Source organism: Bombus pyrosoma, linkage group LG14 (genome assembly GCF_014825855.1).
Source record: "Bombus pyrosoma isolate SC7728 linkage group LG14, ASM1482585v1, whole genome shotgun sequence".
NCBI lineage: Eukaryota > Metazoa > Arthropoda > Insecta > Hymenoptera > Apidae > Bombus > Bombus pyrosoma.
This window is the reverse complement of record NC_057783.1, coordinates 1553747-1578706: the sequence shown is the minus strand read 5'-3', so window position 1 is coordinate 1578706 and position 24960 is coordinate 1553747. Positions and strand designations below refer to the sequence as shown.

The following is a 24960-nucleotide window of genomic DNA, read 5'->3' as shown; positions in this document are numbered from 1 at the left end:
TTCCAGGTACCTCGTTGTTGCTGCGAACCCTTTGAACGGAAGCGGGAGGAGAGCGGACGCAGTGAGAAGGGAAGGACAAAGTTCGAGACGGTTTGATCGAACACGGATATGCGTGCAGTCGATGGCAATCTGAAAGTGGAAACGAATCAAGGGGGAATTATAGGTACTCGTCTTTCGTACGAGTTCGATGCTATCTGCCTTCTCCTTCCAAGAATTTCGCAGTATAAATAGGAAGCTCGTGGTCGGGCTGGTGAGTCAAACGGGGCTAGTTAAATACAATTCGCTCCGGCTAAGGAAAACGTGAAATAACGAGGAATATTCGGCAACTGGCGGGATTTATGCACCCCTCTGGAACGAAGGAACAGCGACATTCCGAGCTGCACGAAAGACTTTTCGACCGGCCGCCGCTTCAATTGCGCGCACGGTTGATCGGTATCGAGGCGTCTTTGCCTCGTCGCCACTTCCTTTTCTCGTCTCTTTGATCTTTGATCCGTTCACTGACCCTCGAATCGCCGGCGTATTGTATCGCGAAACCTACGTTATCTCGAATCGACACAACGTACATTAATCGACTGACTTTCCTTCAAAAATCTCGCCGTCGTTCCGAGCTACGTCGACTCGTTCGTGAATCTGGAGCATTCGTCAAAGAACGATACGACGGCCGACTGGTACTACGAATGCGCTCGGCCATACGCTACCGTGCATACAGCGAGAGTCAAAATTGAGCGCGCACCTCCAACGACTTTATTCCGCTACTATTACGCGTACGTCGAATAAATTGAAAATTATTGGTGAAGGTATATAAGGCGTGTGTAGGAACGGGAATGAACAGTAAAAAAAAAGAACAAAGACGTGGGTAAATCAAAGTTATAGAAACTTCGTTGTCGTAAGACGTATATTGAGTTTGGCTGTCGCTGTACTCGATTCGCAAACTCGTGTCTTCGTACGAGAGCACTCTCTCTCTCTATCGCCGAATAATATGAAAATCGGAAAATCAACAAGGTCCTATCCGTTATATTTCTTCTCCAAAATCTTCGCACTTTACTCTCCGTCGCGCGTCGTTGACAGAAATCGGCGGATTTGACGCGTTCACTGCTACGCATCTACTCGATTCCTTGGAACGGTTGAAGCAAGTTTCCAACGATGTAGATCGACTTGGACGATACTAGGAGAGAGAAAAAAATGCGCCAAGACGATATAATATTCTGTGAAACTTAAACGTTACCGCGTAGCTGCAGGTTTCGATCTGTTGCCAGGTTTCCAGGGGAAAATATATGAAATTCGCGTGGCAGTCAACGTGTTAATGGGTTAACGTTTTACTTTACGACCTCGCCATATCCAGCGAGTAAATATGTACAGCAGGATGTGCCGCGATGTATACCAGTGCTAGTGGTTTCAGGGGAAAATTCAGAAGACTGAGAAGAAGGAGGAAGGGTACGAGAAAGACGAAGAGAGTGCATAGAAAGAGGAAATGCCAGGATGATCCTGGGTGAGCATTCGGGTTTCGGTCGTTTGGGTGGCTGCCTGCCCGTGTTACCCGATGCCCCCTTCACCTTCACTGCACATATAAGGGCTGCGAGAGCCGCGCACGCACCAGCGAAAAAACTGCATACGCATACGATAACAGGGGTGCGTGCCTGAGGGCTATCCTTATGGGGCTTGGGGAGGCCATACAACACTTTAGTAACCCCGTAATACCTCCCCTTTCAGGCAGGTAGCTAGCCTCTGAGTATAAAGTAGCCAGCTATCGCACCTTCTCCCTCTTTCTTTCCTTTTTTCTCTTTCTCTGCCTCTTTGCCCCCTGCCATCCCGCCCGGTTCGTGTACGTATATCGAGATTAAAGGGCTGTTGAAGAACTTGCGTCGAAAGGGAACGTCAGTAGCTTGCACCGATATATGACAATTTGTCGAGTATGCTGGTAAAGTTGGAGAATACTCCTATTGTCTCCTCGCAACGAGTCTCACGCTCTATCTCGATCGAGCAAAGTGTCAATCCGCCTCCTCTTCTACCGGCAGGATCCTCGGTTCCAGCTTTCCTCCACGCGGACGTCTGCGAGACGCGATCGAGTCCTTGCGATTGCCGTCTGACTTCGCCGATAAGAATGACTTTGTTTGCCCGAACGCGAGCTCCGATTGTCTAAACGAAAGACGAGAGGTAAATTCTACCAGGTAACCGAAAAGATACCTTAAACGAAGTAAATTACAATTTCGAAGTGACAGAGAGGCTTCGAGTCCAAAGTAAGCGACCGCTTTGGCGTTGGGAAGCGCACAGCGCTAGAAATATACGCCGCACCTTACTGCGAACGCGTAGTTTTCGCTCTAACGTGGCTGTGGTTTGGTCTGTCGCGAGCAAAACCCAAACGCTATCAAATTGTCTCGATGAAATCGCAAAGATCCGTACGGAATATTCGCTGAACCAATGCAGGCGAACGTATCTCGAGAAGCTCGAGAAGCTGGTCTAAGTTACTCTCGCTAGCCTCTACTTACGTTGGCGAATCTGGCGTAGCGAAACGCAGTACTAGGAATATTTCGTCTCCCCGCGTGTTCTGGTCGCGTGTCTCGCGTGTCTCCAATTCCTCGCATAATTCCTATTTCAAACTAAACGTATGTGCAAAAGAGATGACAAAGAGTCTCCGACTGCTCGGCATTCACGCTATATCTGGACGAAGCTGAGAGAAAGAGAGGGAAGTTGCATCCCTCTCGGCGGTCCGGAACCCTCCTTCCGCTGCGCCCGTTCCTTTAACGTTTCGACCCTTCGCAGAATGTCTCCAGGTTGATATACCCTTGCCAGAGAACACCGTAGAGTACACCGAGCTGTTCATCCGAGACCTAACCCTCGAATAACAGACGAGCCCCAGGCCTCTCCTACCAGGATCTCTCGAGTGCTATACGGTGAACGTCATACGTATACCATTTTCTTCGACAGTTTCTCCTAACTGTTCAAACTTTCAAACACGTACAGCAACCTAATCTCGCTTGCCGCTACCTTAGGCTAGCTTCACACGGAGATACGTACGTACGAGCTGTTCAGAAGCCACATCGACCGGCCCCGTAAATTGAAAGGTACAGAAAAGTGGCCATGTTGCAAGTAGAATTTCAGTTTACGTTAAAAATTACCATTAGCCGAGTCTCTCGTACACCAAACCCATCAACTGAATTTTCTTTTACTCGTTTTTTAATTTCGTCGCACGAGTACACGATGGGCGTTCCATTCTCAAGAAACGAGCGAGACGCGGAGCAATTTATGTTTCACATTGCACAAACGATTTTTGTTCTACCAAAACGATCCTTCGCTAGCGGCGGTCGCGTTTATTATAATTCCACATATGGAGAAATTCTTCGAAAATTATTTCGTCCTACCGTTCGATCAGTTGCCATGACCTTCGAATGCAGCCGAGGAACTTGATTTTCGTCATTGGTAACAACGATACACGCGTAGGTAAGGTACACGATGGACGTTCCATTCTCAAGAAACGAACGAGACGCGGGGAAATTTATGTTTCACATTGCACAGACGATTTTTGTTCTACCAAAACGATTTTTCTCTAACGGCGGTCGCATTTGTTGTAATTCCACATATGGAGAAATTCTTCGAAAATTATTTCGTCCTACCGTTCGATCAGTTGCCATAGCCTTAGAATGCAGCCGGAGAACTTGATTTTCGTCATTGGTAACAACGATACACGCGTAGGTAAGTTTGCTGGGCGTTCTTCTCCGAAACAACCTTCGGATCGCGTGATGGACGAAACGAACACGCTAAAACTTTGCTCTTCGCTTCCTCTTACGAGTGGAATATCAAAGCGAAAGAGAAAAGAGACGAAGGGAAGAGAATGGCCAGTGAAAACGATAAAGAATTAAGCGTGGTAGAAACAATTACGTACACGCTAGATTATACTCCTATTCTTCGATTCTCCGAGCCATCGTTCACTCTGACCATTCACTCGTAAAATGCAAATCCAAGTAATGGTTATGCTCGGTCGTTCTAATTCGCTTCGTTAAACGAATCGTAAAACGTTAGCTGGACAACCACCCCTGGCACTCGGTGGTAATGATAATTACGTCAAAGGCCGCGCTTCCAGTGAAATCAAACGAGAAAAACAGGGAAAAGCACGGCTCCGTTGATCCTCTGATTTTAATATCGCTTTATCGTTAAACGAGACAACTGTAACGCAACGCGCGAAAACCACCAACATTTGCAAGTTTCGCTAACACCGTTACGAGGCACTGTCGTCCTAATTACATCGCTCAAATTTCAGCACCAATTTGAAACACGAAGAAGAAATTAGAGTGCCATTTTTCGATAGCCATTTTAAAGATACGAGAAACGCGAAAGACGATGGCCCGGTCCCACCGAATATCGAGGCTCGTCGATCTAACGAACGATCGGCTGTTCGAATATTTTTCTCGCCTCTACGAAATGTATTTATTTGTACGAAATATCTTGCAAGTAGATTAAAAGGTACGTTCGCTGATTTGTCTGAAACTTTATCGGTATAATCGCGATGATCGCTCACGACGCATTCCTAAAAGGTTTCTACAAGCGTGCGAATAATTTCGTGAACCGGCGTAATTGAAATCGAGATGGAAGACGTAAGATTTGTAAAAGTAGCCGATAAGATGAGCAAGTTTTGTACGAGCTAAACGTGCAAGCGATATTTTAACGCGTTCGATATTCCGGCATAACGAATGCGTGAATTTTCGTGTTTCGTTTTCAGCGAACGGGGAGCACTAACCCGACCGTCGGCAAGGACGAGTGCTTGAGGCGCCGTCGAAGAAAAACAATAAAACGAGAATTGGCACGTCTGGCGAAACAGTTGACTGTCGTAAAGTCCACTAGTTCACTTGTCCACTCATGCATCCAACATTGTATTCGATGCGAACGAGATCTCCACATGCGTTTCTCACTTTGTCCTCCACGTTCGCGCGGTTACTTGGCCGCATCGAAATACATACATATGTATTTATCAAACTCGGCACGCCCATACGCTGCACGCCGATTACCTCTTCAATTCCAAGAATTTCAAGCAACTTTGTTCGTTGATCGATCACGATCGAGTGGGCGACAGATTTTTACGTATTTACGGGAAATTCGAAGGCGCGCTACACATGAAATACGTGTACGTGTACAGAGAAATCGATTTGAACGCGTTGTAATATTCTATCGTACGTTGGCTATAACAATAGACGAAGGATAAAATCGTCCGTAATTTTGTTATTAAGACACATGTTGTCGAGTACGAAAGGACGTCCGGATATATTCGAACGGTAGCGTAGAGGCGATTCCTATCGAACGCGATTCCTAGCTGTTGCAACGAGCGATTTCGCTCGTTACTTCTGCTAATCGATACGTTAGATGTGTAACTTATGATCGTTAGCACTTACATAATCGCACATCCGATGTATATGTAGTGTGGCATAGGCTACGTGCGAATAAAAAAGGCTTGTTTGAATGAAATTGTTCGACCGAAGAAAAATCACGCGGACAAAAGATACTTCTCGCTCGTTTAACTTTGACCTGAGATAAAAATTAAAAATATTGATATCAACGAATATTTATTTGCTTCGAAAAAAAAAAGAGGAGGAACAAGAAGGAAAAGAAAAAGAAAAAGATAGCGGACACAAACAAATTATTCGTCTTGCGCATGTATGCGTACGTTGAACCGTAACAATTTTGGAATTTTACGCTTTGCTTAGACGAATACGTCTGCTGCTCGCGAAGCACGCGTGACACGCGTGTATTCACGGTTTCGATCGAAGCAGTAATTTTTCCGTTGTCAAAGAATCGTTGTAAAAGCTTCGTGTATTAAGCGCAAATGAAATAAAAGTAAATACGAAATAATAATCATCTTGTGGCCCGAAAGTTTATCGTGGTTAACCATGAATCTTGCAATTGATTGGAGGAGAAGAAACGAAAGCGTTTAATAAAGCGTAAATCGTCGTTATAAACAACGAAAGACAATTAAACAGTCTTACGCTTTCTCCAGTTCTAAACATTGTTTTCTAGACGATTTACGAACGAAAAAGAAAAAAAAAAAAGAAAGAGAAGAAAATGGAAAGAATGTTTTAAAAGAAGAGTAAATCGATACACCTCTTTCATCGAAAAACCATTTATTTCAGCGAATAAATATTCTATGAATACTCTCTACCTAGGAAGTACACATTATATATATATGTATATATATATAAGTATGCAGTATTCGCCGCCCTTGTTTGGATACTGAGAGTACACAATTCCATTAATTTTTTATTCTAGGTACACATTGACAAACAAACGAAAAATGAAAATCAGGCGAAAAAAAAAAAGGAATGGGATTCGCAGACAACGAGCGTAAAGGGATAGGAGCGTGGAGCGAGGAAGCAGGGGAAACAAAGGGAAAGAGACTGGGCGAGAAAAAAGGAAAGAAGGGGGGTAAAAAAGACAAGGAAGGAAGGTGGCGACAAGCTATTTCGGAGAATAAGTGAAAGAAAGTTGCAAGTTGTCAAAGTTTTCAGCGAAAGGTGTTACACGCTTGGGATAATGGGTCCTTTAATTAATAAGAGAGGAACTATAGAGATCCTTTTTCTATTTTTTTCACACATACTTGCGCAGAATTTCAAACCGGTTAATAGACCGTGACGATATCATACAGTTAAGAAAGTAAAACGAGTAATTTCGAGAAGGCCGTAACATTTGTAAAAAGAGAAAACATTCCTAAAACTACATGATTGCGCTGGAGAAGGAAGAAAAAGAAAACGATAGAACGTGCCGTTTCTATCTTCGTTTTTATCCTTGTCGTAGATCACGAAGATTACGGAAAGTTCTAAGAATCTGAGGATAACGTACTTAGAAACGAGCTTAAAACGTCTTATGTATACTGGGACGTTCACTCGGTCGGCGTACTTGGCAGCCAAGCAACTAGAATATCGCAACGATACTACCATAATTTATCAAATGATGAAAAAACGTAGCCGCTGCGAACGTCTTTGAATCTCATCTTCCTAAAAACGTGCGTCACTTTCATCGAAGTCGAAGGCTGCAAGTTAGCCACGATATACACATATACAAATATACCTACGTAAATTATAATTGTGATTGACGCGATTTATCGACAGTCTAGGTATAGCGCGAACAAACGTTCTCTGTCGCGTTAACCCTCAAAGGCTATTGCGGATGAAATTTCTCGTGACTTTTGTTTCGATATTATCGCAATGATAATGACCGCCGTGTTACAGTGGCAAACGATAAGTTTATTTATTTTTCATCTTATGTTCGATGTAACAATAATACAAATTCACCCATACAATTAACGCGATATTCTTGAGAACGATAGCTTCTAAGAGTTAAGTCCGACAGTGGCTCGCGATCGAATAAAAACGGTACTTGTTGATTCCGAATATGATCAGTCAGGTGTTACAGTTCGTACTTATACATGTACCAAAAACGGACCGTATAATCACTTTAGAAAAAGAACATGCATTCGCAAGCCTACGTACGTAAGCAATGTTTCTGTCGTAGATTCCCGGGGTGAAGGGGGAAGAGGGACATGACGATGGTGGGAGTGAGAAATTCAAGGAAATTCGAAGAAAAGCGACAAAGTACGACCTAGGTACGACATATTTACACCACGACTCCTACACACTTTCCTATGCACGCATTCACATGGCTCACCAAAACAGAGAAACCAGACAAAAATGAAGAAAGTAAGAAGAGAAGAGAAGAGAAGAGAAGAGAGCGAGAAAATTTTGCGTTTATGTATGTTTATTTGAAAAGAAGATATCTGTGTGTGTGTGTGTGCGCGCGCGCGCGCGCGCCGGCTCGTACGCGTGTGTGTATTTCTCTGAAAAAAAAAGAGGAGAGAGAGAGAAAGAGAAACGGAATAGAGAAGAAAGAAGATAGATACATAGGAAAAAGAAAAGATTCACTGTACACAGAGATCTGTAAGCCAACACGTTTTCACCGATCAACGACGACTACCGGAAACGAATCGTTTCATCTTCGCATCTTTGCTTTTCTTCCTTTTCTTTTTTTTTCTCTTTTCTTTTTTTTTCTTTTTTTTTTTTAGAAAGGCAACGATGCGCAAGGAAACATTGCGATAAGATGATTGTTTTCGTTTTACATTGACTCGTAAAAGTTCCTAGCTCGATAAAGACGGACCATTAAAAACCAGTTACCGAGGAGAGATTAGAAATGCGATAAGCTCCCGTATAAAAAATAATTCTTTCGCGGTCGTTCTCTTAGATCAGGTGTAAACGCATCGACACCTTAATAATAATACCGTGACTCTAGGAACTATACGCCTTGTCATGAATCATAAACGACTATCAAGGTGCCCGTTATTACTAGTTTAAAAAAGACGGACATTGCGGATCTCTTGCGATCGCTGTCCTGTTTGCATTCGTTAAGTTTATACGAGCAATCTCGTTTCTCGTGTTCCTTAAGGAGGGATCTGCGGTACTTAAACCACCCCGAACAAGGCACTTTCAGTCTATCGAATGAGAATTCGTCGAAGACGTAACGACGACGACGACTACGATGACAACGGTCACCGACTATCGATGGAAATCGAAGGAATTTTCATGGGAAATGAAAGAGGAACGGACAAAGGGAGTAACGTGGTAAAACTTAAAAGTAGGAAGACGAAAGGAAAGGAGAAGAAGAACAGAAGAGAGGAGACATGGAAATGGTGGGAAGAAACAGAATAATTATCGATAATCTTTAATAGTAGTTGACTCTAAAAGAATTAAACGAGCCTTCACATATTCCTCGCCGTCGTTGCTCTTCTCGAGCTATAATTCTCGAGCTATGAGCATCCACATTTCTCGACGACCATGCCTGGTAATCGCGAGAACACGATTTGATACTCGTTATCGAAGTACAGCATCGTGATCTCGGAGAGTTTCCTCGGGGCGCAACATGGACCAGAGTTGTTAGGCGGTTCCGCCAGGCTGACGATGTGGGTGTTTGGATATGCTGGCAGGAAGGCCATCGGACAGTCGCCCGAGCAGTAATTGGCATCGTACCTAAGGCACAAAATCAAAATCGTAATCGCATCGATAAAACAAGCTCGGCGATAACCACGTCGGCCGTGATCGCGCGATAATTCCACGTATAAGACAACGTATCGACCGTACGCAACCGGAGACCAAAGGAATTTCCCATTTTTCAAACTATAATCGTAAAAGCATGAATTTCCGTGGATGTACGCAGATGTAACGATACGATAGTATTATTTTGGCCCAACGTTTAGGTCGCTACTCGACGAATATCACGTACATGATCTTGAATTTTGACTCTGCCCGTTCGAAGGTCACCGTTCCGAGAATAAAAAGAGACGGTCGCTTCGCTTTCAATATGTCGCGGCACAGGTACTTACTTCTTGGGAGCGATTATCCAATCCCACCCAAACTTCTCAAAGTCGACGGTGAGCTTGTATCGACAACATCTGGTCTCCTGGCTAGCTTCGTCGCAATTAAGTCCCACGTTTCTCTTGATCCTCGCCCCTCTTCTCGAGTCGAGTTCTTGCGTCTGTACTTCGAGGTACGGCGCGTATTCAGCTCCGGGATTAGTCTCCACCAACTTCGCGTTTCTGCGATGATTAGCTCCGGGACTGGAAATCTTGAGCGCTACTCCCAGATTATCCCGCGGATGTTTGAACCATTCGGCGACCATTCTTCTTAACTCGATCGTTACCCAGTTGCCTCTGCAACCGACCGGCCGGGGGTGTTTCGTGGTCAAAGGTGGGCCCAACGATGGCCCACCAGTTTCCGTCGTGCCACGAAGGATCCTTTGCAACGTGATCGTCACTGGACCATCTTCGTGACTTTCCGTGCTTTCCAAATCTCTAGGCTCGTCCAGTTCCGAGGACTCTTGGTTGCTTCCCCATATCCACAGGGATAATTCCGCCCTCGTCACGCGATGCTGGATTACCTTGTCGGAGAATTTGAAATAGAGAACGTCGAAGTTGCCTTTCGAGTGCCGTAGCCTCTGATCTGAAACCGAAAAATAGCAGCAGGCCGGTTAAACTAACAAGAAACGTACGATCGAAAGAATACAAAGTATGTGCGGCGAGCACAAAGTTGTACAGAGAGCCGCAGAAGGGGAAAAGAAAGAGAGCGAAGAAAAAATAGAACGGAAGAAAGTAACGAGGAAAATTCTGGCAAGATCCGAAGAATCAATGGTCGATATAATCCGCGTGCTACGACGGTCGTGCACGATGGTTGTTACTGCTACGTTGCTAGTTCCTAGGCTCCGCGATTGGCGATAAATCAAGAACAACCGGTGATGTAGCCGCGCGGTTTCTTGCTATTCGACAAGTACGAAGACTTTGGTTTGCTCGCGTGCTTGTGTCCGATATTTACGTCGATGGCAACGACTAGCGTTCGAGCTAGCGTTTCAGGCGACCTGCATCACGGCGATCGACGTTCGGCGCAAGTCGATCGTCGAAGAACAGAAGCAAGGGAGAACGAAAAAAGGCGAAGCGAGCTTATACAGACGCGTAGCGAGGCACGTTAGTCTCCTCGATTCTATTCAGGCCATCGTTCGATGCGTGTGTACCTGTATGTGCCTCGGTGAGAGACCGCTTCCATCAAGGGTAAAGCTACCTCAAATCGTACCGTTACGCGACCACGTTTTTCCTCGCTCGATCAATCGCCAATTTCTTCCTTTCCGTATCGATACCGTCGCGAGTTTGTCCCGCCATCTAAACAAACTCGTCCCGGTATTCGAGCGAATCCCAGCACGTTTCTCTATGTTCAATGATACCGCCTTTCTCAGACACCGACCATCTCACCACGTGTCACCGCTCTTTTCTTCTTTCGTTCGTTAAGAGGTTTTCTCGCCACGATCGTTTCTAGAATTGGACTCGCTTGTGCACAACGTGTCCAAAGTAACGTCAACCTGCGTTCAACGTGCGCTGACAGAACCCAACGCGAAGATAGAATCGCCGTTATACATACTTGTACGCGATACACTTACGACACAAGCGAATCGAGCAAGAATACCAAATTTTAGCTTTTTTAACAACTTTTTTCTTTTTTCTTCTTCTTCTTCTTTCTTCTTATTTTATAGTACGTCGCATTTTGTTTCGTGAACATCGCGCTTCGCTTCTTCAGGGCAGACCTGAAACTATTTCTGCTGCTGTCTACCGAAGAGTCTGCCCTGAAGAAGCAAAGTGGAATGTTCACGAAACGTCGGAACAAAGCGCAACGTGCTAGCAAAAACACGATCGAAACGCCAAGAACCGCAAATATATCGAGAACGACAGAATCGCCTTCGGAGGCTTCGTCCTATGAGAAAATCGAAAATCGCGGGTTTGTCAAATACGTTGGTGAATTTGATTAATTCTCAACCAGACGGGAGTAAGGGATCGAAGAGTCGGTTCGCGATGGTTCGCCTGAATTCGATATCGTTATCGTTGTCACTGTCATATTCCGCGTTGTATGCGTTTGATTTTCGGCGGCATTGGGAGATAATTATTTATCAGAATGCCCCCTTCCTTTCGCTGCTTGCGAATTCGTGCTTTCTCTTTCCCACGCCAGACGCATCGTCATGGAAACGAGCAATTAGCAGTCGGAGCATTCCGCGTACCGAATCCCTCTTTAAATCGATTTATACGCCAGTTAATTGCGGCCTGACTGACGGAACGTCGTTCTTCCCTCGCGTTCATCTCCACCTCCGCCGCCTTTTGGTCTCTGTCACTCTACCCACCTGTCACAGGCAAACGTCGTTCCCAAACAAAATTACCAAAAATCCTAGGAAACGTGGAAACGTTGGTACGTTTGAAATCGTAACACCAAGCGTAAAACAGCTTCGTATAACAGCCAGGTTATTTGAAAATGTTTCATAGGATACGCGGCATAACGCGGTGATTCGTTAAAGGTATGTGCAAGCTTTTGCGAGCCACCGTATGCGACAAGCGTAGCAACAATGGCTCGATGTAGGTTTCAACGCTCGAGCCGTTTTCGTTCAAAAGATTTTAACTTGCTCGTCAGCTACTTTTTTTTCTTTTCCGTTAATTTAGGAGTTGCCCTTCTTTGTGTTTGCAGGTCAGACGCAGGAATGAGTCATGCTCCCGCCGAAAGGCGTGGATGGAAAGAGCGGCGAGACAGAAAGATGGCAATTTTATTTTCGTCCAGACGCGGCTACCGCCCGTCTGGCACGAAGTCTTCTAAAAGCACGTCTAACGTGGTAAGGGTGGGAAACCACCGAGTTCGAATTCGAAAAAGGGCAAACCGAAAGTCACGTTAATCGCGTAGCGCGTCGCGCTCGAAAATCGACCGAGTACGTCGTTTAATGAAGTTTAATTCGTTTGACGTCGGGCGTCGTTTGACGAATCGATAGGACGATCCTGTCCACGGCCGATACGAACGCCGTTCCTTTCGAAAATCTCTGTCGCGCGATCGGAAAGGAATCGGCCAATTAGAAACACGTGTCGACGGAACGCAGTACGTGGATTTTATATTTGGTGGCGAGAGCAGGCAGACACAAATAAATGCGTAGAGTGAGCGCGACAGAGGAAGAAAGAGGTTGGATGCGGCGGAAAAGAAAAGAGAAAAAACCGGTCGTAGCGTAGAACAGAGAAACAATAAAGCTAAAACATTAAGTACACACCGTGCTTCGGCGCTTGAGATAAATATAGTTTTAGCGAACAGAGGTCAGTCGCATTGCAAGACCGCACTATAGAATCGTTTTCTAGTTAAGGTTCTTACGCTGTTCGGTATCGTGTTTTCGATTCATGCACGATGCGTTCCTACGTATTCGCGATATCGAGAGAAAGCTATGGAGGATCGGAGACGTTTCCTCGAACGAAAACGTTAACGTTTCTTACGTTACACGGGTAACGCACCGTCCAACGGAACACCTTGGCGATTGCGTGTGACGTGCGAGACGAAAGTCAAGCGATAACGCGTCAAGTGGAGGTTTCGTCGAAATTTACGTCAAAGACGAACGGACGTATTGAAAATGTCGAAATATAGCGAGCAAAGCGTTAGAAATAATGAGACACGGTTGCCGAGACCGTGATCGTCGAATCAACGAAAGGGAAAATGAAAAGGAGAACGAAGTTTGTACGAGTGGAAATGATGGAAAACAACAACGGTGATACCACGGTGTCGTGGCCCTGCCTATAAATAAATGAAGAAATAATTGATACGAGAGACGGTTTCACGTCCCCTCGTCCCGCATTCTCATCCTCGGTGCACTTTTCGCCGCTATCGTCCAGTTCTTTCACTCTTCGTCGTAGCAGCTGTCGCTTTAAGGGCGGCGACGTTTAAAAATATCACGCGACAAATCGTCTACCAACGGCACACGACACGATAAGATTAAACGTGCGTCAACCAAATGCTCAAAATTTACAGGCGAAATCGCTCCAATTCGATCTGACCCGATCCAATGCTCGTACGGTGCGCCACCGTTTCACGAATTTCTAACGAAACTTAAGAAACGTTTAACCAGAATCAGACTTTCAACTTATTTCTCGAAAAATTGTTCGTTTTCGCCAACGAACTCGTTCAGCTAGCTTTTGCAAGTTTCTATACCGTTTACAAGTATTTCGTTTCTAGCGTGTGTCTGTCAAAGCCGTGCCACCGAAATCTCTGTTTTCAACGTCGGTTCCACCGTTGCCACGTACTTTGTTGTGTTTTCGAAGATTACATCGCATTTTGCATCCTTCACAGACGAGCAGCATTGTGAATACGAAACGATCTGACAATGGACGAAGAGACTCGATGGAATTCGTTGGTTCAAGCGCTTGCAACTTTGCAAACAGGGTAAAACTTGACGCGAGTCCAGAGATGTATCTGCACACCTACGCGCGACAGGTCGTTGAACCCCAAAATTAACGTGCTAATGCATCCATTTCAATTGGTTTCGTTCCATTTCGTTCCGTTTCGTTCCATTTCGTTCCATTTCGTTGCCGTGTCTTTGTCCCTGGTAGTTGTTTCATCCCCTCGATTCGTCACCCATAAAAATTCGTAGAAAGCGACAGTAGTATATTACACGATATTACACGATTCCGAGAACGTTCGTTCACGCGACTCAAATTAAAATTACTTGTCGTGCGATCTACCAAAACACGTACATGTCAGAATCTGAAATTAATCGCGAATCGGACGCACGATCGAATGATAAGTCTCGTTTATCGCGTACAGAGAAATACCTCTGAAAGGCGGTGTATCTAGAAGCAGTTATCGTGTTTCCGGTACTCGTTCAAAGAAGGAGTGCTTTCCGCGTGGAAAGTTCGAGTCGTCAAAAGGGAACGGAGATCCGGAGGGGTTCTCGTTCGCCGCGAAACCGGACGTAAAAACTGCCGCCCTCGAGTAATTTGCATCGCGTGACGAAACCGCCCTGCAATTGCAACTGCACTTCGACACTATAACACGGCGTAACTCGATAAAATTCACATTTGGGTCACGCGTTCCACCCTCTTTCTCCCTTTCTTCCCCCCCCCGCCCCCCCCAATTCACCCTTCGTTATTCTTTCTTTCACCCTTATTCCCATTCTTTTGCTCTGTCTCTCTCTCTCTCTCTCTCTCTGTCTGTTTCTCGCGAGAAAGGGCCTTCAGCTACGAACCTGCTTCACCGTGTATCGCGTGCATTCGAGACCCAACGTGTCCCTTTTAAAACACGTTAGAAGAGCGAAGAAGAAGGGGAGAAAGATAGGAAGGCAAGCAAATAAAAGCATATAGAAAGAGGCGCTTCTTCTCGCAACCGACTGCGCTCCGATCAAAGTATATGCAAAAGCAAACGAGTACACGCGGATAATTATCAACGATAACGCGAATCGTTTCATCGAACGAATTTCCCCTCGCACTGGCGCAGATGAGAAAACACCGGAATTATCCACCGGATCGTACGGTTAACTTTCTCCTCGCGAGTCGTAAATAAAATTATGTGGACGAATTTTGTCGGGAAGCTTCCGCGTCGCGCTCCTACGTAAACGGTTTTTCCAAGCGTTTGAATATTTCCGCGAGCCATCGACAACAGCCAAAGCGAAAAAGCTGACAGTGTGTGGAACGTTTGAAAATATAGCTCCGTTGCAAGATGAAATGAGAATTTGCGTAAGGTAGCGCGGTAACCCGATACGATCGCAGTTGATCTAATATTACGATATTGTAGGTACGGTCGACGATAATACCCATCGAATTGTTATGTAACTGTAATAGTTCTTAAATGCATTCGCGTTGCAACATAGCACCGATATTCGTGCTGTTAATATCTTCGCGAGAGTCAGGAACACGACAAACTGGTTTTCTAGATCGATACTATAGCTGACGACCGATCAATCAACCACTGTGAACGGATCTATCGATGGAACGATCAAATTAAATCGTCTGCAAAATGTTCGACGATCGCGTACTCGTCGACTCTTTCGTAAACTTTCGTTTCGGCCATCGTATTTAACTCGATTTGCGCTTTATATCGTTTTTTTTTTTTTTTTTTGCTATCGATACAACGATAAATCAAAGAAGAAAATAGATAAACGAAGAAAACCGATGGAATCGTATCGACACCGGTCGAACAATCGCTTTCGCGTATACTTGGTGCCCGCGTTTCGAGACGTTTCAGTCATCAAACGAAAGAGACCGTAACGAATTGAGAATCACTGATGGAATGGCGCCTGTCTGCGAGTATGCTGACCGCAGTGTTACTATCTACACTGTCATTATCCAACGGTTTAATATATCCATTTCAGATTTATTAATTTCACCAGGACTAACGCGCCTAACAGCGTATCGAAAATACGATGAAACTCGACGAAGGAGAGATCGATGGATCGTTGTATTACGTTCGTTGTATCAGAAATAAACTAGAAAAATGATGGGGAGGAGAATAGAAAGAACGACTGACTGACTTACTTACAATTTCAAACGATTAACAGTCCTTCTTTCTTCGATCGAAATTAAATGAAAACTGTCATTATAAAATGTTTGAGTATCGCGGACAAGATCAAGATCCTTACTACTAATAGAACGATATTCGTAGAATCTTTATCGCAGATTATTCGCGGCGTACGAAAATAATATCATTAGCCAAAGTTCAAAAGCGCATGGTTATATTAAGAACCGATGGTTGTTAAAGATGAAAAATCGATAAAAACGCGCGCGTCATTGATACATCGAAGACATCGACACACCATTTGTCTTACGACTTGTACGAAACATCGCAGAGTTTTACACTGAAATATTTCGTTTTAGTCACACAGTGACATTGAAGTTAAAAAAATCAACAAAAACGCTCTCTTATCGTGCTCTTTTTCCTGCCTTCGAATGTATAAACATCCGCGGTCTAACGAGTATACTGCGAAGCCGATATCGTCGGGTTATTAACGAACGTACGTAATAGCAGAGGGAGCAGTGTTGCGACGATGGTTGTTCCAAGTAACAGCCGAAAATACAAAAGTTCTAACAACGGCTTGTCACCTCCAGAGACAGCCTTAACGCGATAATAAGCGATGGGCCTGACCTAGGCTGTGCAGCGACCGTGACCTTCGTAGCGGATCGAGGCCGGTTCGTCGTTCGTGTGTACTTGGAATTCGCGCTATGAACGTTTCGTGCATCGTATCGATCGCTGGACCATCTTGTCCCGTTCTACGCTAAACGTTCTCCAATTTATACATATTGGGTCCGATCGATGGGATACCGATCGATTTCCTTCGATTCTTTGCAAACAACGACTCTCGAAACACCTTTTATGGACACGTGGCGTGTGTCAGGTGAAACATTTGGAAATTTCATTAGCTGTGCAACCGAGATCGGATACTGTCGCGATTACATCGATAAAATTTGTAACTTGTAGCGAGTACAACGAAACGAAAGATAAAGCTTTAAAGGGATGGAGAAACAATGACGTAGGAATATCGGTAACTAATACACCAAAAATGTGATGATAATCGCAAGTTTGGTAGCTTCGTCAGGAAACGTGATAGCGAAGCTTAACGGATTCCTGGCAAGAATAGAAGGCTTTCGAATGTAAATGCGAACACAACAACGTTGTAGATTCAACTACGAATTTCCGCTTGCGATTTATCTTACACGACCTCTTAACTACGTTTACGTGTCTGTTATTTGACGCAAATGATACACGCGTTACCATATGACGCTCTCTCTTATTAAGAGATGCAGTAAATATAAAATACAGGGAGAAAGAGAAATCGGATGGGTTATTGGATCGGATATCGATCTGGTCGAAATTTATATTCTACCTATGGAACATAAATTCGTGTAAAAACTTATCTTCCAAATTATAAAATATAAGTTGGAATAAATTTATGCTCCATCGTTATCGCAAAATACAAAAAAAGAAGCAAAAAATTAGATAGACACTAATCTACTCGAGGCTCGTATTTTAATTATATAATTTATATTCATATTTTATCGTCATTACGAAATATAGGAAAAAACACAAATTAGATAGATAGTACTGTGGAAATTTGTATCTTAATTATGGTATAAATTCGTATAAATTTATATGCTTCGTACCAATAATTTCTGTTCATCTAGTTATCGTCGATTCATCGTACGCAACGTAATTATTACCGCGAACAAACACGATCTAGTTTCGTGGTTTACGCGTGAATACAATTCCGATCGACCATCGGTCGCGATAACGCAACGCTTTGACTGCAATTTGATTCGAATCGTTTGAAACGTTTACGGATGGCATCAAAAGCAAAGAATCGTGCGCGATCGAGCGAGGCGATCGAGCGAGGCGATCAGGCGAGGCGATCGACCGACCATCGAGTGACAAAGATCGATCGATCTCTCGAGGTCGGCGAACAAAAAATCGACGCTCGTTTCAGCAAAGGAGATCGGGATAGGTAGGTAGTAGGTCGAGAAAGAAGGCAAAGATAGGGAAAAAGAGCGAAAAGAATTCGAGAAAAGAGAGGGCCGTTCGTCGGGCAAGAAAAAAGAACGGCCAAGAAAACGAAGGGGAAGGGACGAAGCGAAAACGGAGAATGAACGCGTAGGAAAAGATAACGAGTCGCAACGATCGTACAAGGAGAGAGAAAAAAAAAAGAAAGAATTAGGTGAATAGGAGAAGAATGCCGACATCGACGAGAAGCGACATCGAAAAAGAAAAGAAAAGAAATGGAGGAAAAAGAGCGAAAAACGATAAGGGATACTCTACGTGGGTGTGGATGCGCATGCTCGTGTGCGTCTACGAAAGGGGAGAAGAAAGAAAGAGAGGAGAGAGAGAGAGAGAGAGAGAGAGTGAAAGAGAAAAGAGGGAGAAAGGGGCCGGGGCGATGTTAGAGGCACGCACGAATATGGAAAAAGTTGAGAGAATGGGTACGAAGAGGCGAGGAAGGATGGAACGAGAGGAGAATGAAAAAAAATTCGCACAAACGAATAGTCGAGATCGCACGACCACCTCCGGCGCGATCGACGAATTTCGGTCGGTTCGCGAACAGAGCGATATAGGTGGCCTAAGGCGATAACCCTCTACGAATACGATACTGGTCCGGCATCGGCATCGGCATCGGCATCAGCACCGACATCGACATCGGTATCGGGCACGATGATACCATCTCTCTTGTTCCATCTATCCGTGTTTCTCGTCGCTAGCTTCTTTTCTAGTTTTTGCGCTCCTCAAGAACAGAGCCATCTTTACGAGCCGAGTCACACACGCCTCGAAACACATTTACCACGTGTTTCGGATACTTGTCTTCCACGATATAAAGGATCTATCAATCACTCGTTGTGTATTCTTATTGACATCGTTTCAGCGGCTAATCTTCCCGATAGCGTAGTGACTTTCGAAACGAAGATGTTTTTAGTGGCAACCAAGCCGAGGAATCGAAGAATAGATTCGAATCGGCAAGATCAGCGAGAATCATAGTGATGCAACTCTGTAAGTCGATCCTCTGCTATATATTTCGTAACGTTCTATTATTTGGTAGATCAAACAAATCTCTATTTAAGCTCCACTTTCTTTATTTACGTCCGTAAAAATGTAAAATTTTGTATGAACGATCTGGTTATACGAAACTAAGGGAATCGTTAAACGCGACTAAATTTACACTCTCGAAATCTTCACGTACGATATTATAATCTCCCATAGCGCTATTTATCCGTAACCGTTGGCCATACGCCTTTCACCAACCGTGTTATTACCATGTTTAAGTGTAAATTCAAACGGAGCAAACTAATAGTTACGTGGTAAGGTGGTAAGGATGGTGGACGCGTTTGAAAGAAACCTCCTCCTATGTATTCCGATCGATACACGAAAAATCTGTACGTTATGTCACGGTACGTCCAAGGATGCAGTTAACAAACGTGTCTTGCTTATTTTGACTATTATTCGGACGAGAGTTTGATCGTGTAATAGCAGCCGATCCCGCCGACAAAGTATCGCTAACGGGCCGTTTCTCTCCATCGTCTACTGACAATGGCCCTATAATTACGCGATAATGTAACGATTACTCGCTTCTAAAAAGTTCTCGCAAGCACCTGTAATCACAAGATACGGGACACCCAAGAACGTGCCGGAAGATAGCGTGTCGTATTTCGTGCGAGTCCTGTCAACCGACGATCGTAGATAAATCGGCTATTAAATGTAAAATCGCTCGTAAATGATCGGCTTCGCGCGGCTCTCGATCGGACTTTTGCTTTTTCAAGGAGAAAGCCCCTGATTTCTTCCAGATACGAGAAAGAAAAAGAGAGGGGACGCGTGTATCTGTAAGAGATAAAGCAATCCTAAACACAGGTCACCGGTTTAACGTAATTATTATGTAGTATAGGTTGAAAACAGTGGAGATATCTTTGCCTCGAGGATTCAACCCATCTTTTCTATGCACATTTATGCACGTTCTTGCAACTTTGTTGTTGAATATACACGGTGCCTGAAATAATTAGCACGAGGAGAAGTTGTTCTCGTCATTCGAAAAGATCACGATGCAAAAATTGCAAACTTTTGAATCTCGAAAGATGTCCGTTGAAACGAATCGTTGAAATACTTTCGCGAGTCACTGCGAGCTATAGCTTGTCCTTTTGTTGCTGTAAAAAAAATTGCAAGAAGAAATTCTACGAAACGGTAGAATGACTAATTGTAAAAAGTGATTAAGCGCGGTATCTAAGCCGTGTTTAAACTTTCCTGCCAGAGACTGTTTGACGCGTAAAGCAATCGTACCTAATTGAGAAACTGCTAAAAGAAGCGACCAACCCTCGAGACAGAAAGACAAGATCGAATTTCAAATCGATGGCCGGTGCTGCTGGTTTCATCTGACGGCAGAAGCGAAACCAGCGAAGAAACCTGAAATATTTCTTTAGCCGAGCAAGTTATCGACTGAATTTAAAATACGCGAAGCGAATCGTGTAATTCGTTAGGCGACTGTGACACTTTATCCCCGACGAAGAAAGCTAATCTTGTTGCGAGTTTTGCTCTTCAACTACCGTTAATGGGTAAAGTCACGGGCAAGTTACATCATTTAAGTTTAATCGAGCGATCGTTTACAACGAAGTACATTTCAATTTAAACTACAATGTAACAAATTGCGGCGTATAGGATCGCGGAAAAACGAAACGAATGGCTCGTTGCCTCGTTGTCGAAAAGGTTAATTCGGTTAATGTCGCCAAGGAAAAATACGGCAGTTGCAACGTACGACGCGCGATCGTTGCAATTGTACGCTGTAAAATAATTTCGTCAAGTAGAATAACGACACTTTTCTCGTGTAACAGAATGATCTTTTTTCAACGTGGAATCGAATCGAATCGAATCGAATCGGAAAGAATCGAAAGAAGATTTGGAACTTACGAGGTTGTGCCAGGGCGAAGACGCTCTCTGTTTTGGCAGCATATTCGTCGATTTCCTCGTAATGAGAAGTACTGGGCTCGAGAGGTTGAGGTTGATCGGCCTGCATTCCGTACATATCCATCAACTTCGAAATCGGCGGAATTCTTGGCAGAGCTCTGCCCGTCATGTTCGGAGCTTGTTTCAAACCGAGCTTGTTCAAAATTTGTTCCTTGATAGCTTCGAGGCTGAGGGCTCTGATCTCTTCGTGCATCCTACAAGCGTTACAGGTGTTACCAGCCTTCGCTAGATATTTGATACGAACTCTGTCGATGCCAGGAACGTCGAAGGCACCAAAGAGGACTAGCAAGAGTAGTAACAGCGCCCCCCTGACCATCTTGCTCAAGGTCGTTCTTAGTCGGATCGGTTACGATCGGTTTCCCTCGCAAAGCGAGCGATCAGATATTTGACTTCATCGCTACGCTTTACCGATTTTATCACCGATCCCTCTCTCTCCGCAAAGGTATCGCGCCCTTTGCACCTGTCTTCCGTTTTTTTTATCTCGCGCGGATCAGGAATTCGTACGGTTCGTCTGCTTTTCCCTCTTCCCCTTCCTCTTCCTCTTCCTCTTCCGCTTCCACCTCCTTTTCTTCTTCTTCCTCTTCTTCTTCTTCCTCCTCCTCCACCGCCGCAGTCGCCGCTTCCTCCCCCGCCGCCTCCCCCTCCCCCTCCGCCTCCTCCACCCCCACCTCCACCTCCTCCACTTCCTCCTTCTTCTCGTCGTCGTTGTTGTCGTCCTCCTCCCCTTTCTCCTTCTTCTCTGCTTCTTCCTCCTCCTCTTCCTCCTCCTCCTGCTTCTCCTCCTCCTCCTCCTCCTCCTCCTCTTCCTCCTCTTCCTCTTCCTCCACCGCTACCGCCAATACCACCACCACCACTACCACAACCACCACCTCCGCTGTCGCCTTCTGCCTCCGCTTCCCCTCCCCCTCCTTTTCTTCCTCCTCCTCCTCCTCCTCCTCTTCCTCGTCCCCCTCCTCCTCCCCTTCTTTCTCTTCTTTCTCTTGCTCCAGCTCCTCCTCCTTCTCCGCTATTCGCTTCCGTGAAAAGAACTTCTTCCGTTGTTTATTCGGCGATGCTATCCTTTTGATTTTGTAAAATGCCAGATATACTCTTACCAAAAGCTTCCTTCCGTAAACAACGCGCAGCGCTTTATCGCGTTCATCGATCGATGCATCATCCAGTGCAGAAACGAAGAGAATCGATCGCGATCGCGATCGTGATCGTTATATACGCTATCCGGTTCCGATTCTCTCTCTTGTGTTCCTTCTCTCTGTACTTGCGAGTCCGTACCGAGTCAAGTTTCACCGGAAACTGATACCACTTTCTTTCGTAATTCCAAACTTTGTAATTGCAAAGTAAACTGGACAAACAGTTACGAAACGAATAATGTATCAAAAAACCTCTATCGACGTTACGGTAAACGACAGATACCTCGTGCCGAATAGATCCATATCTCAATCCGTTACTCTTGTTTACAGCGATCACTAAAAATACCGTTTACCATAGTTACACACTAGAAGCACCAGGATATATTAAAAACCACATTGCACTCGAGGCCGATATTCACTGGCCGTGTACGATCGGATTTCTTCCGTATCCTTTTTGGAACGGAACGATCCGGTGAACCCTCGTGACCTCTGGTTCACGCGCGAACTTTAATCTAGACATGTGCGCGCTAGCAACACACCGTTTACCGATGCACTGTGCATCTTTTTAAACGTATCTTGGGCGTCATCTCACCAGTAATAAATTAAAGCCGCCGATTTTCCTTTTGTTTCACTTCTATCTCCTATCCGAGCGATTTCCGATATTTTGTTTCTACGAATAATTTTGTTCCCCTCCTTGTTTCCCCTTCAAAAGTTCTAATTACTATCGTGGAAAGTAGAGGATCGATTCGCAGGATCTTCTGGCCGTAATCGAAAAGAATCGGTTGCTAAAGAGACGACGAGAACGAACGAACGAACGAACGAATCCAAACAGAAGAGGTCCGTGAAGGAAAAAAACAGTATACAGAAGCGAAGTAGCGAACTCGCGTGACAGCGACAGGCAGCTGGCGAAGCGTGTTGTATCGTGTTGTGCCGGTAAAACTCGATGAATCCTAAGAGCTTGCTAGCTTGTCAAGCACTGAGTCAGGAGACGCGCGTTCTCATCGCATATATGTCGACACGGAGGCCTCCTCCTCTTCTTCTTCTTCTCCTTTCTTCTTCGCTCTTTCTACCCTTTACTCTCACTTACCATCTCTTTCTCTCTTGTCCACGTATAGCGCCTTTTCTCTCCTCTGGTATCTTACGTATTCGCATGTAGAGCCCGAACGTGCACCCGCTGCCATAGACTGGCATCCACCTCCTCTTTCTCTTTCTCCACCACCACCACCGCCACCGCCACCACCACGACCACCGCCACCACCACCACCATCACCACCGCCACCACCAACGCCGCCACCACCACCTCCATCACCATTATTGCCGCTACTGTTGTTGTCGCCATCGCCATCACCACCGACAGCACCATTCCCATCTCACTACCACCACAATCGTCGCTGCCTCTACTACCACCGTCACCGCCACCGCCGCCGCCGCCGCCGCCACCGCCGCCAGTGCCACCACCACTGCCATCGCTGCCACCACCATTACCACCACTAACAACCTTTTCCCTTTCCATAGCCATATTCTCCTCCTGTAACTCCTCGTCCTCTTTGCTGCCAGTTTCGCCTCCACCGCTGCCCCATTCTCGTAGCCACCTTAATACGTCTCTACCCCAAGCCCTTCGTTCCCCCTTTCGTCACGCACCCCTTCCCCGCCAGACCCTTTAATCAGGGAGGTTCACCTTTCTTCTCTCGTCCATCCGTTGCCTCTTTCTCCAGTAATCCAGCAATCTTTCATCCTAATCTCTTTTAACTTACCTTCGTTCCTTACGCTACGTTTCATTCCTCGCTCTTTCCTTTTCTCATTTTCCTTCTGCTTTCTCGTTCTTTAGTTTTACCGTTTGTTACTTTTCCGTATTGCTTCGAAAATCCACGATCGATGGTAATTCGATGGATCAGCGCGGCCTGCATCACGTCATCCTAAAACGCGTCTCATAATAGATCATAATAGATCGTTTCCTCGAGGTAGATCTGGAAAAAAATTGTTCAACGATAAAAACGAGAAGGACCACGAGTACGTCGTCTACTCGTCGTGAAAGTTTAAAATGTAAAAGTACATATGTATGTATATATATATATATAGCAAGAAGAAATATTTTCATTCGCCATAGATCTGTTCGCACAGTTCGAGATCATTGAAAATCGATCAGAAAATTTCGCTCAAATTATCGATGCCTTTTTACGAATTCGGTCCTTCGACCCTTGTATTCGGGATATTGAGAACGAAAATAAAATGAAGTTTCAAGGTCCTCTAACAAACATTCGTGAAAATAGACTTAATCTCGTGTATTTAGCATGAGAAGAAATTTAAAATTCGATCGAATGCCTTGCGCATTGCGATGCGTGCTAAATTTGCACGATCATGCCGAAAAGTCGATTGAATTTTTAGATCGACCAACAGATACGATACCAAAGGAGAAAAGATACGAGACAGAAGCGGAAAGGAAGAACGAGATAGACCAACGACTTCTTTTCCCGTATCTAAAATCCAAATCGACTTTCAAAACAATTCAAATCCTTCGTTGTATGAAACATCGTGCGCTGGTATAAAATGCATTACGTGATGCATTACAAAACAGTCAAATCGGCTATTTTTAAACCATGACGTGCACATTTGATACCAGAAAGCAAAATGTGTGTCCCGATCAGCATATTCGGTCGTTGGTTTTTAGACTTGAAAATGCTTTTTTTTCCGCTTAATCGTACAACGATGCAAGTATATCTTTGAAATGGATTTTTATACGTGTTGGTTTATTAAAGCGATAAAATTGTAACAGTTCGTGTATATTAAAATCACTTCAAATACAAGTACAAAGATAGCGTACGCCGGTCGTAATCGTCGCTCGCTCAATGCTACTGTTCAGCATTTTACGCTCGATATTCATACTATATGACATATATGTTATATGACATATGTATTATATGATTCGCTATATTAATTAGCGAGTTAATCGGGATCCGCTATAATGATTTTCCTAGAGAGCACCTTATCCATTTGTATTGACCGGTGGTATTATAAAAAATTCGAATGTGGCTCCGGTTGACGATACA

General features: G+C 44.7%; 1 protein-coding gene across 1 annotated transcript; it reads right to left on the bottom strand.

The window, feature by feature from the left end:
* Positions 1–6090: 6090 nt before the first annotated feature.
* On the bottom strand, positions 6091–21399 carry LOC122574708 (growth/differentiation factor 8). The gene is made up of 3 exons (XM_043742615.1): positions 20730–21399; positions 9353–9968; positions 6091–8999 (listed from the first exon to the last, which is right to left on the bottom strand). The coding sequence occupies exons 1-3, from the start codon at positions 21100–21102 to the stop codon at positions 8780–8782; spliced, it is 1209 nt and encodes a 402-aa protein (XP_043598550.1). The 5' UTR covers positions 21103–21399; the 3' UTR covers positions 6091–8779.
* Positions 21400–24960: the final 3561 nt, after the last annotated feature.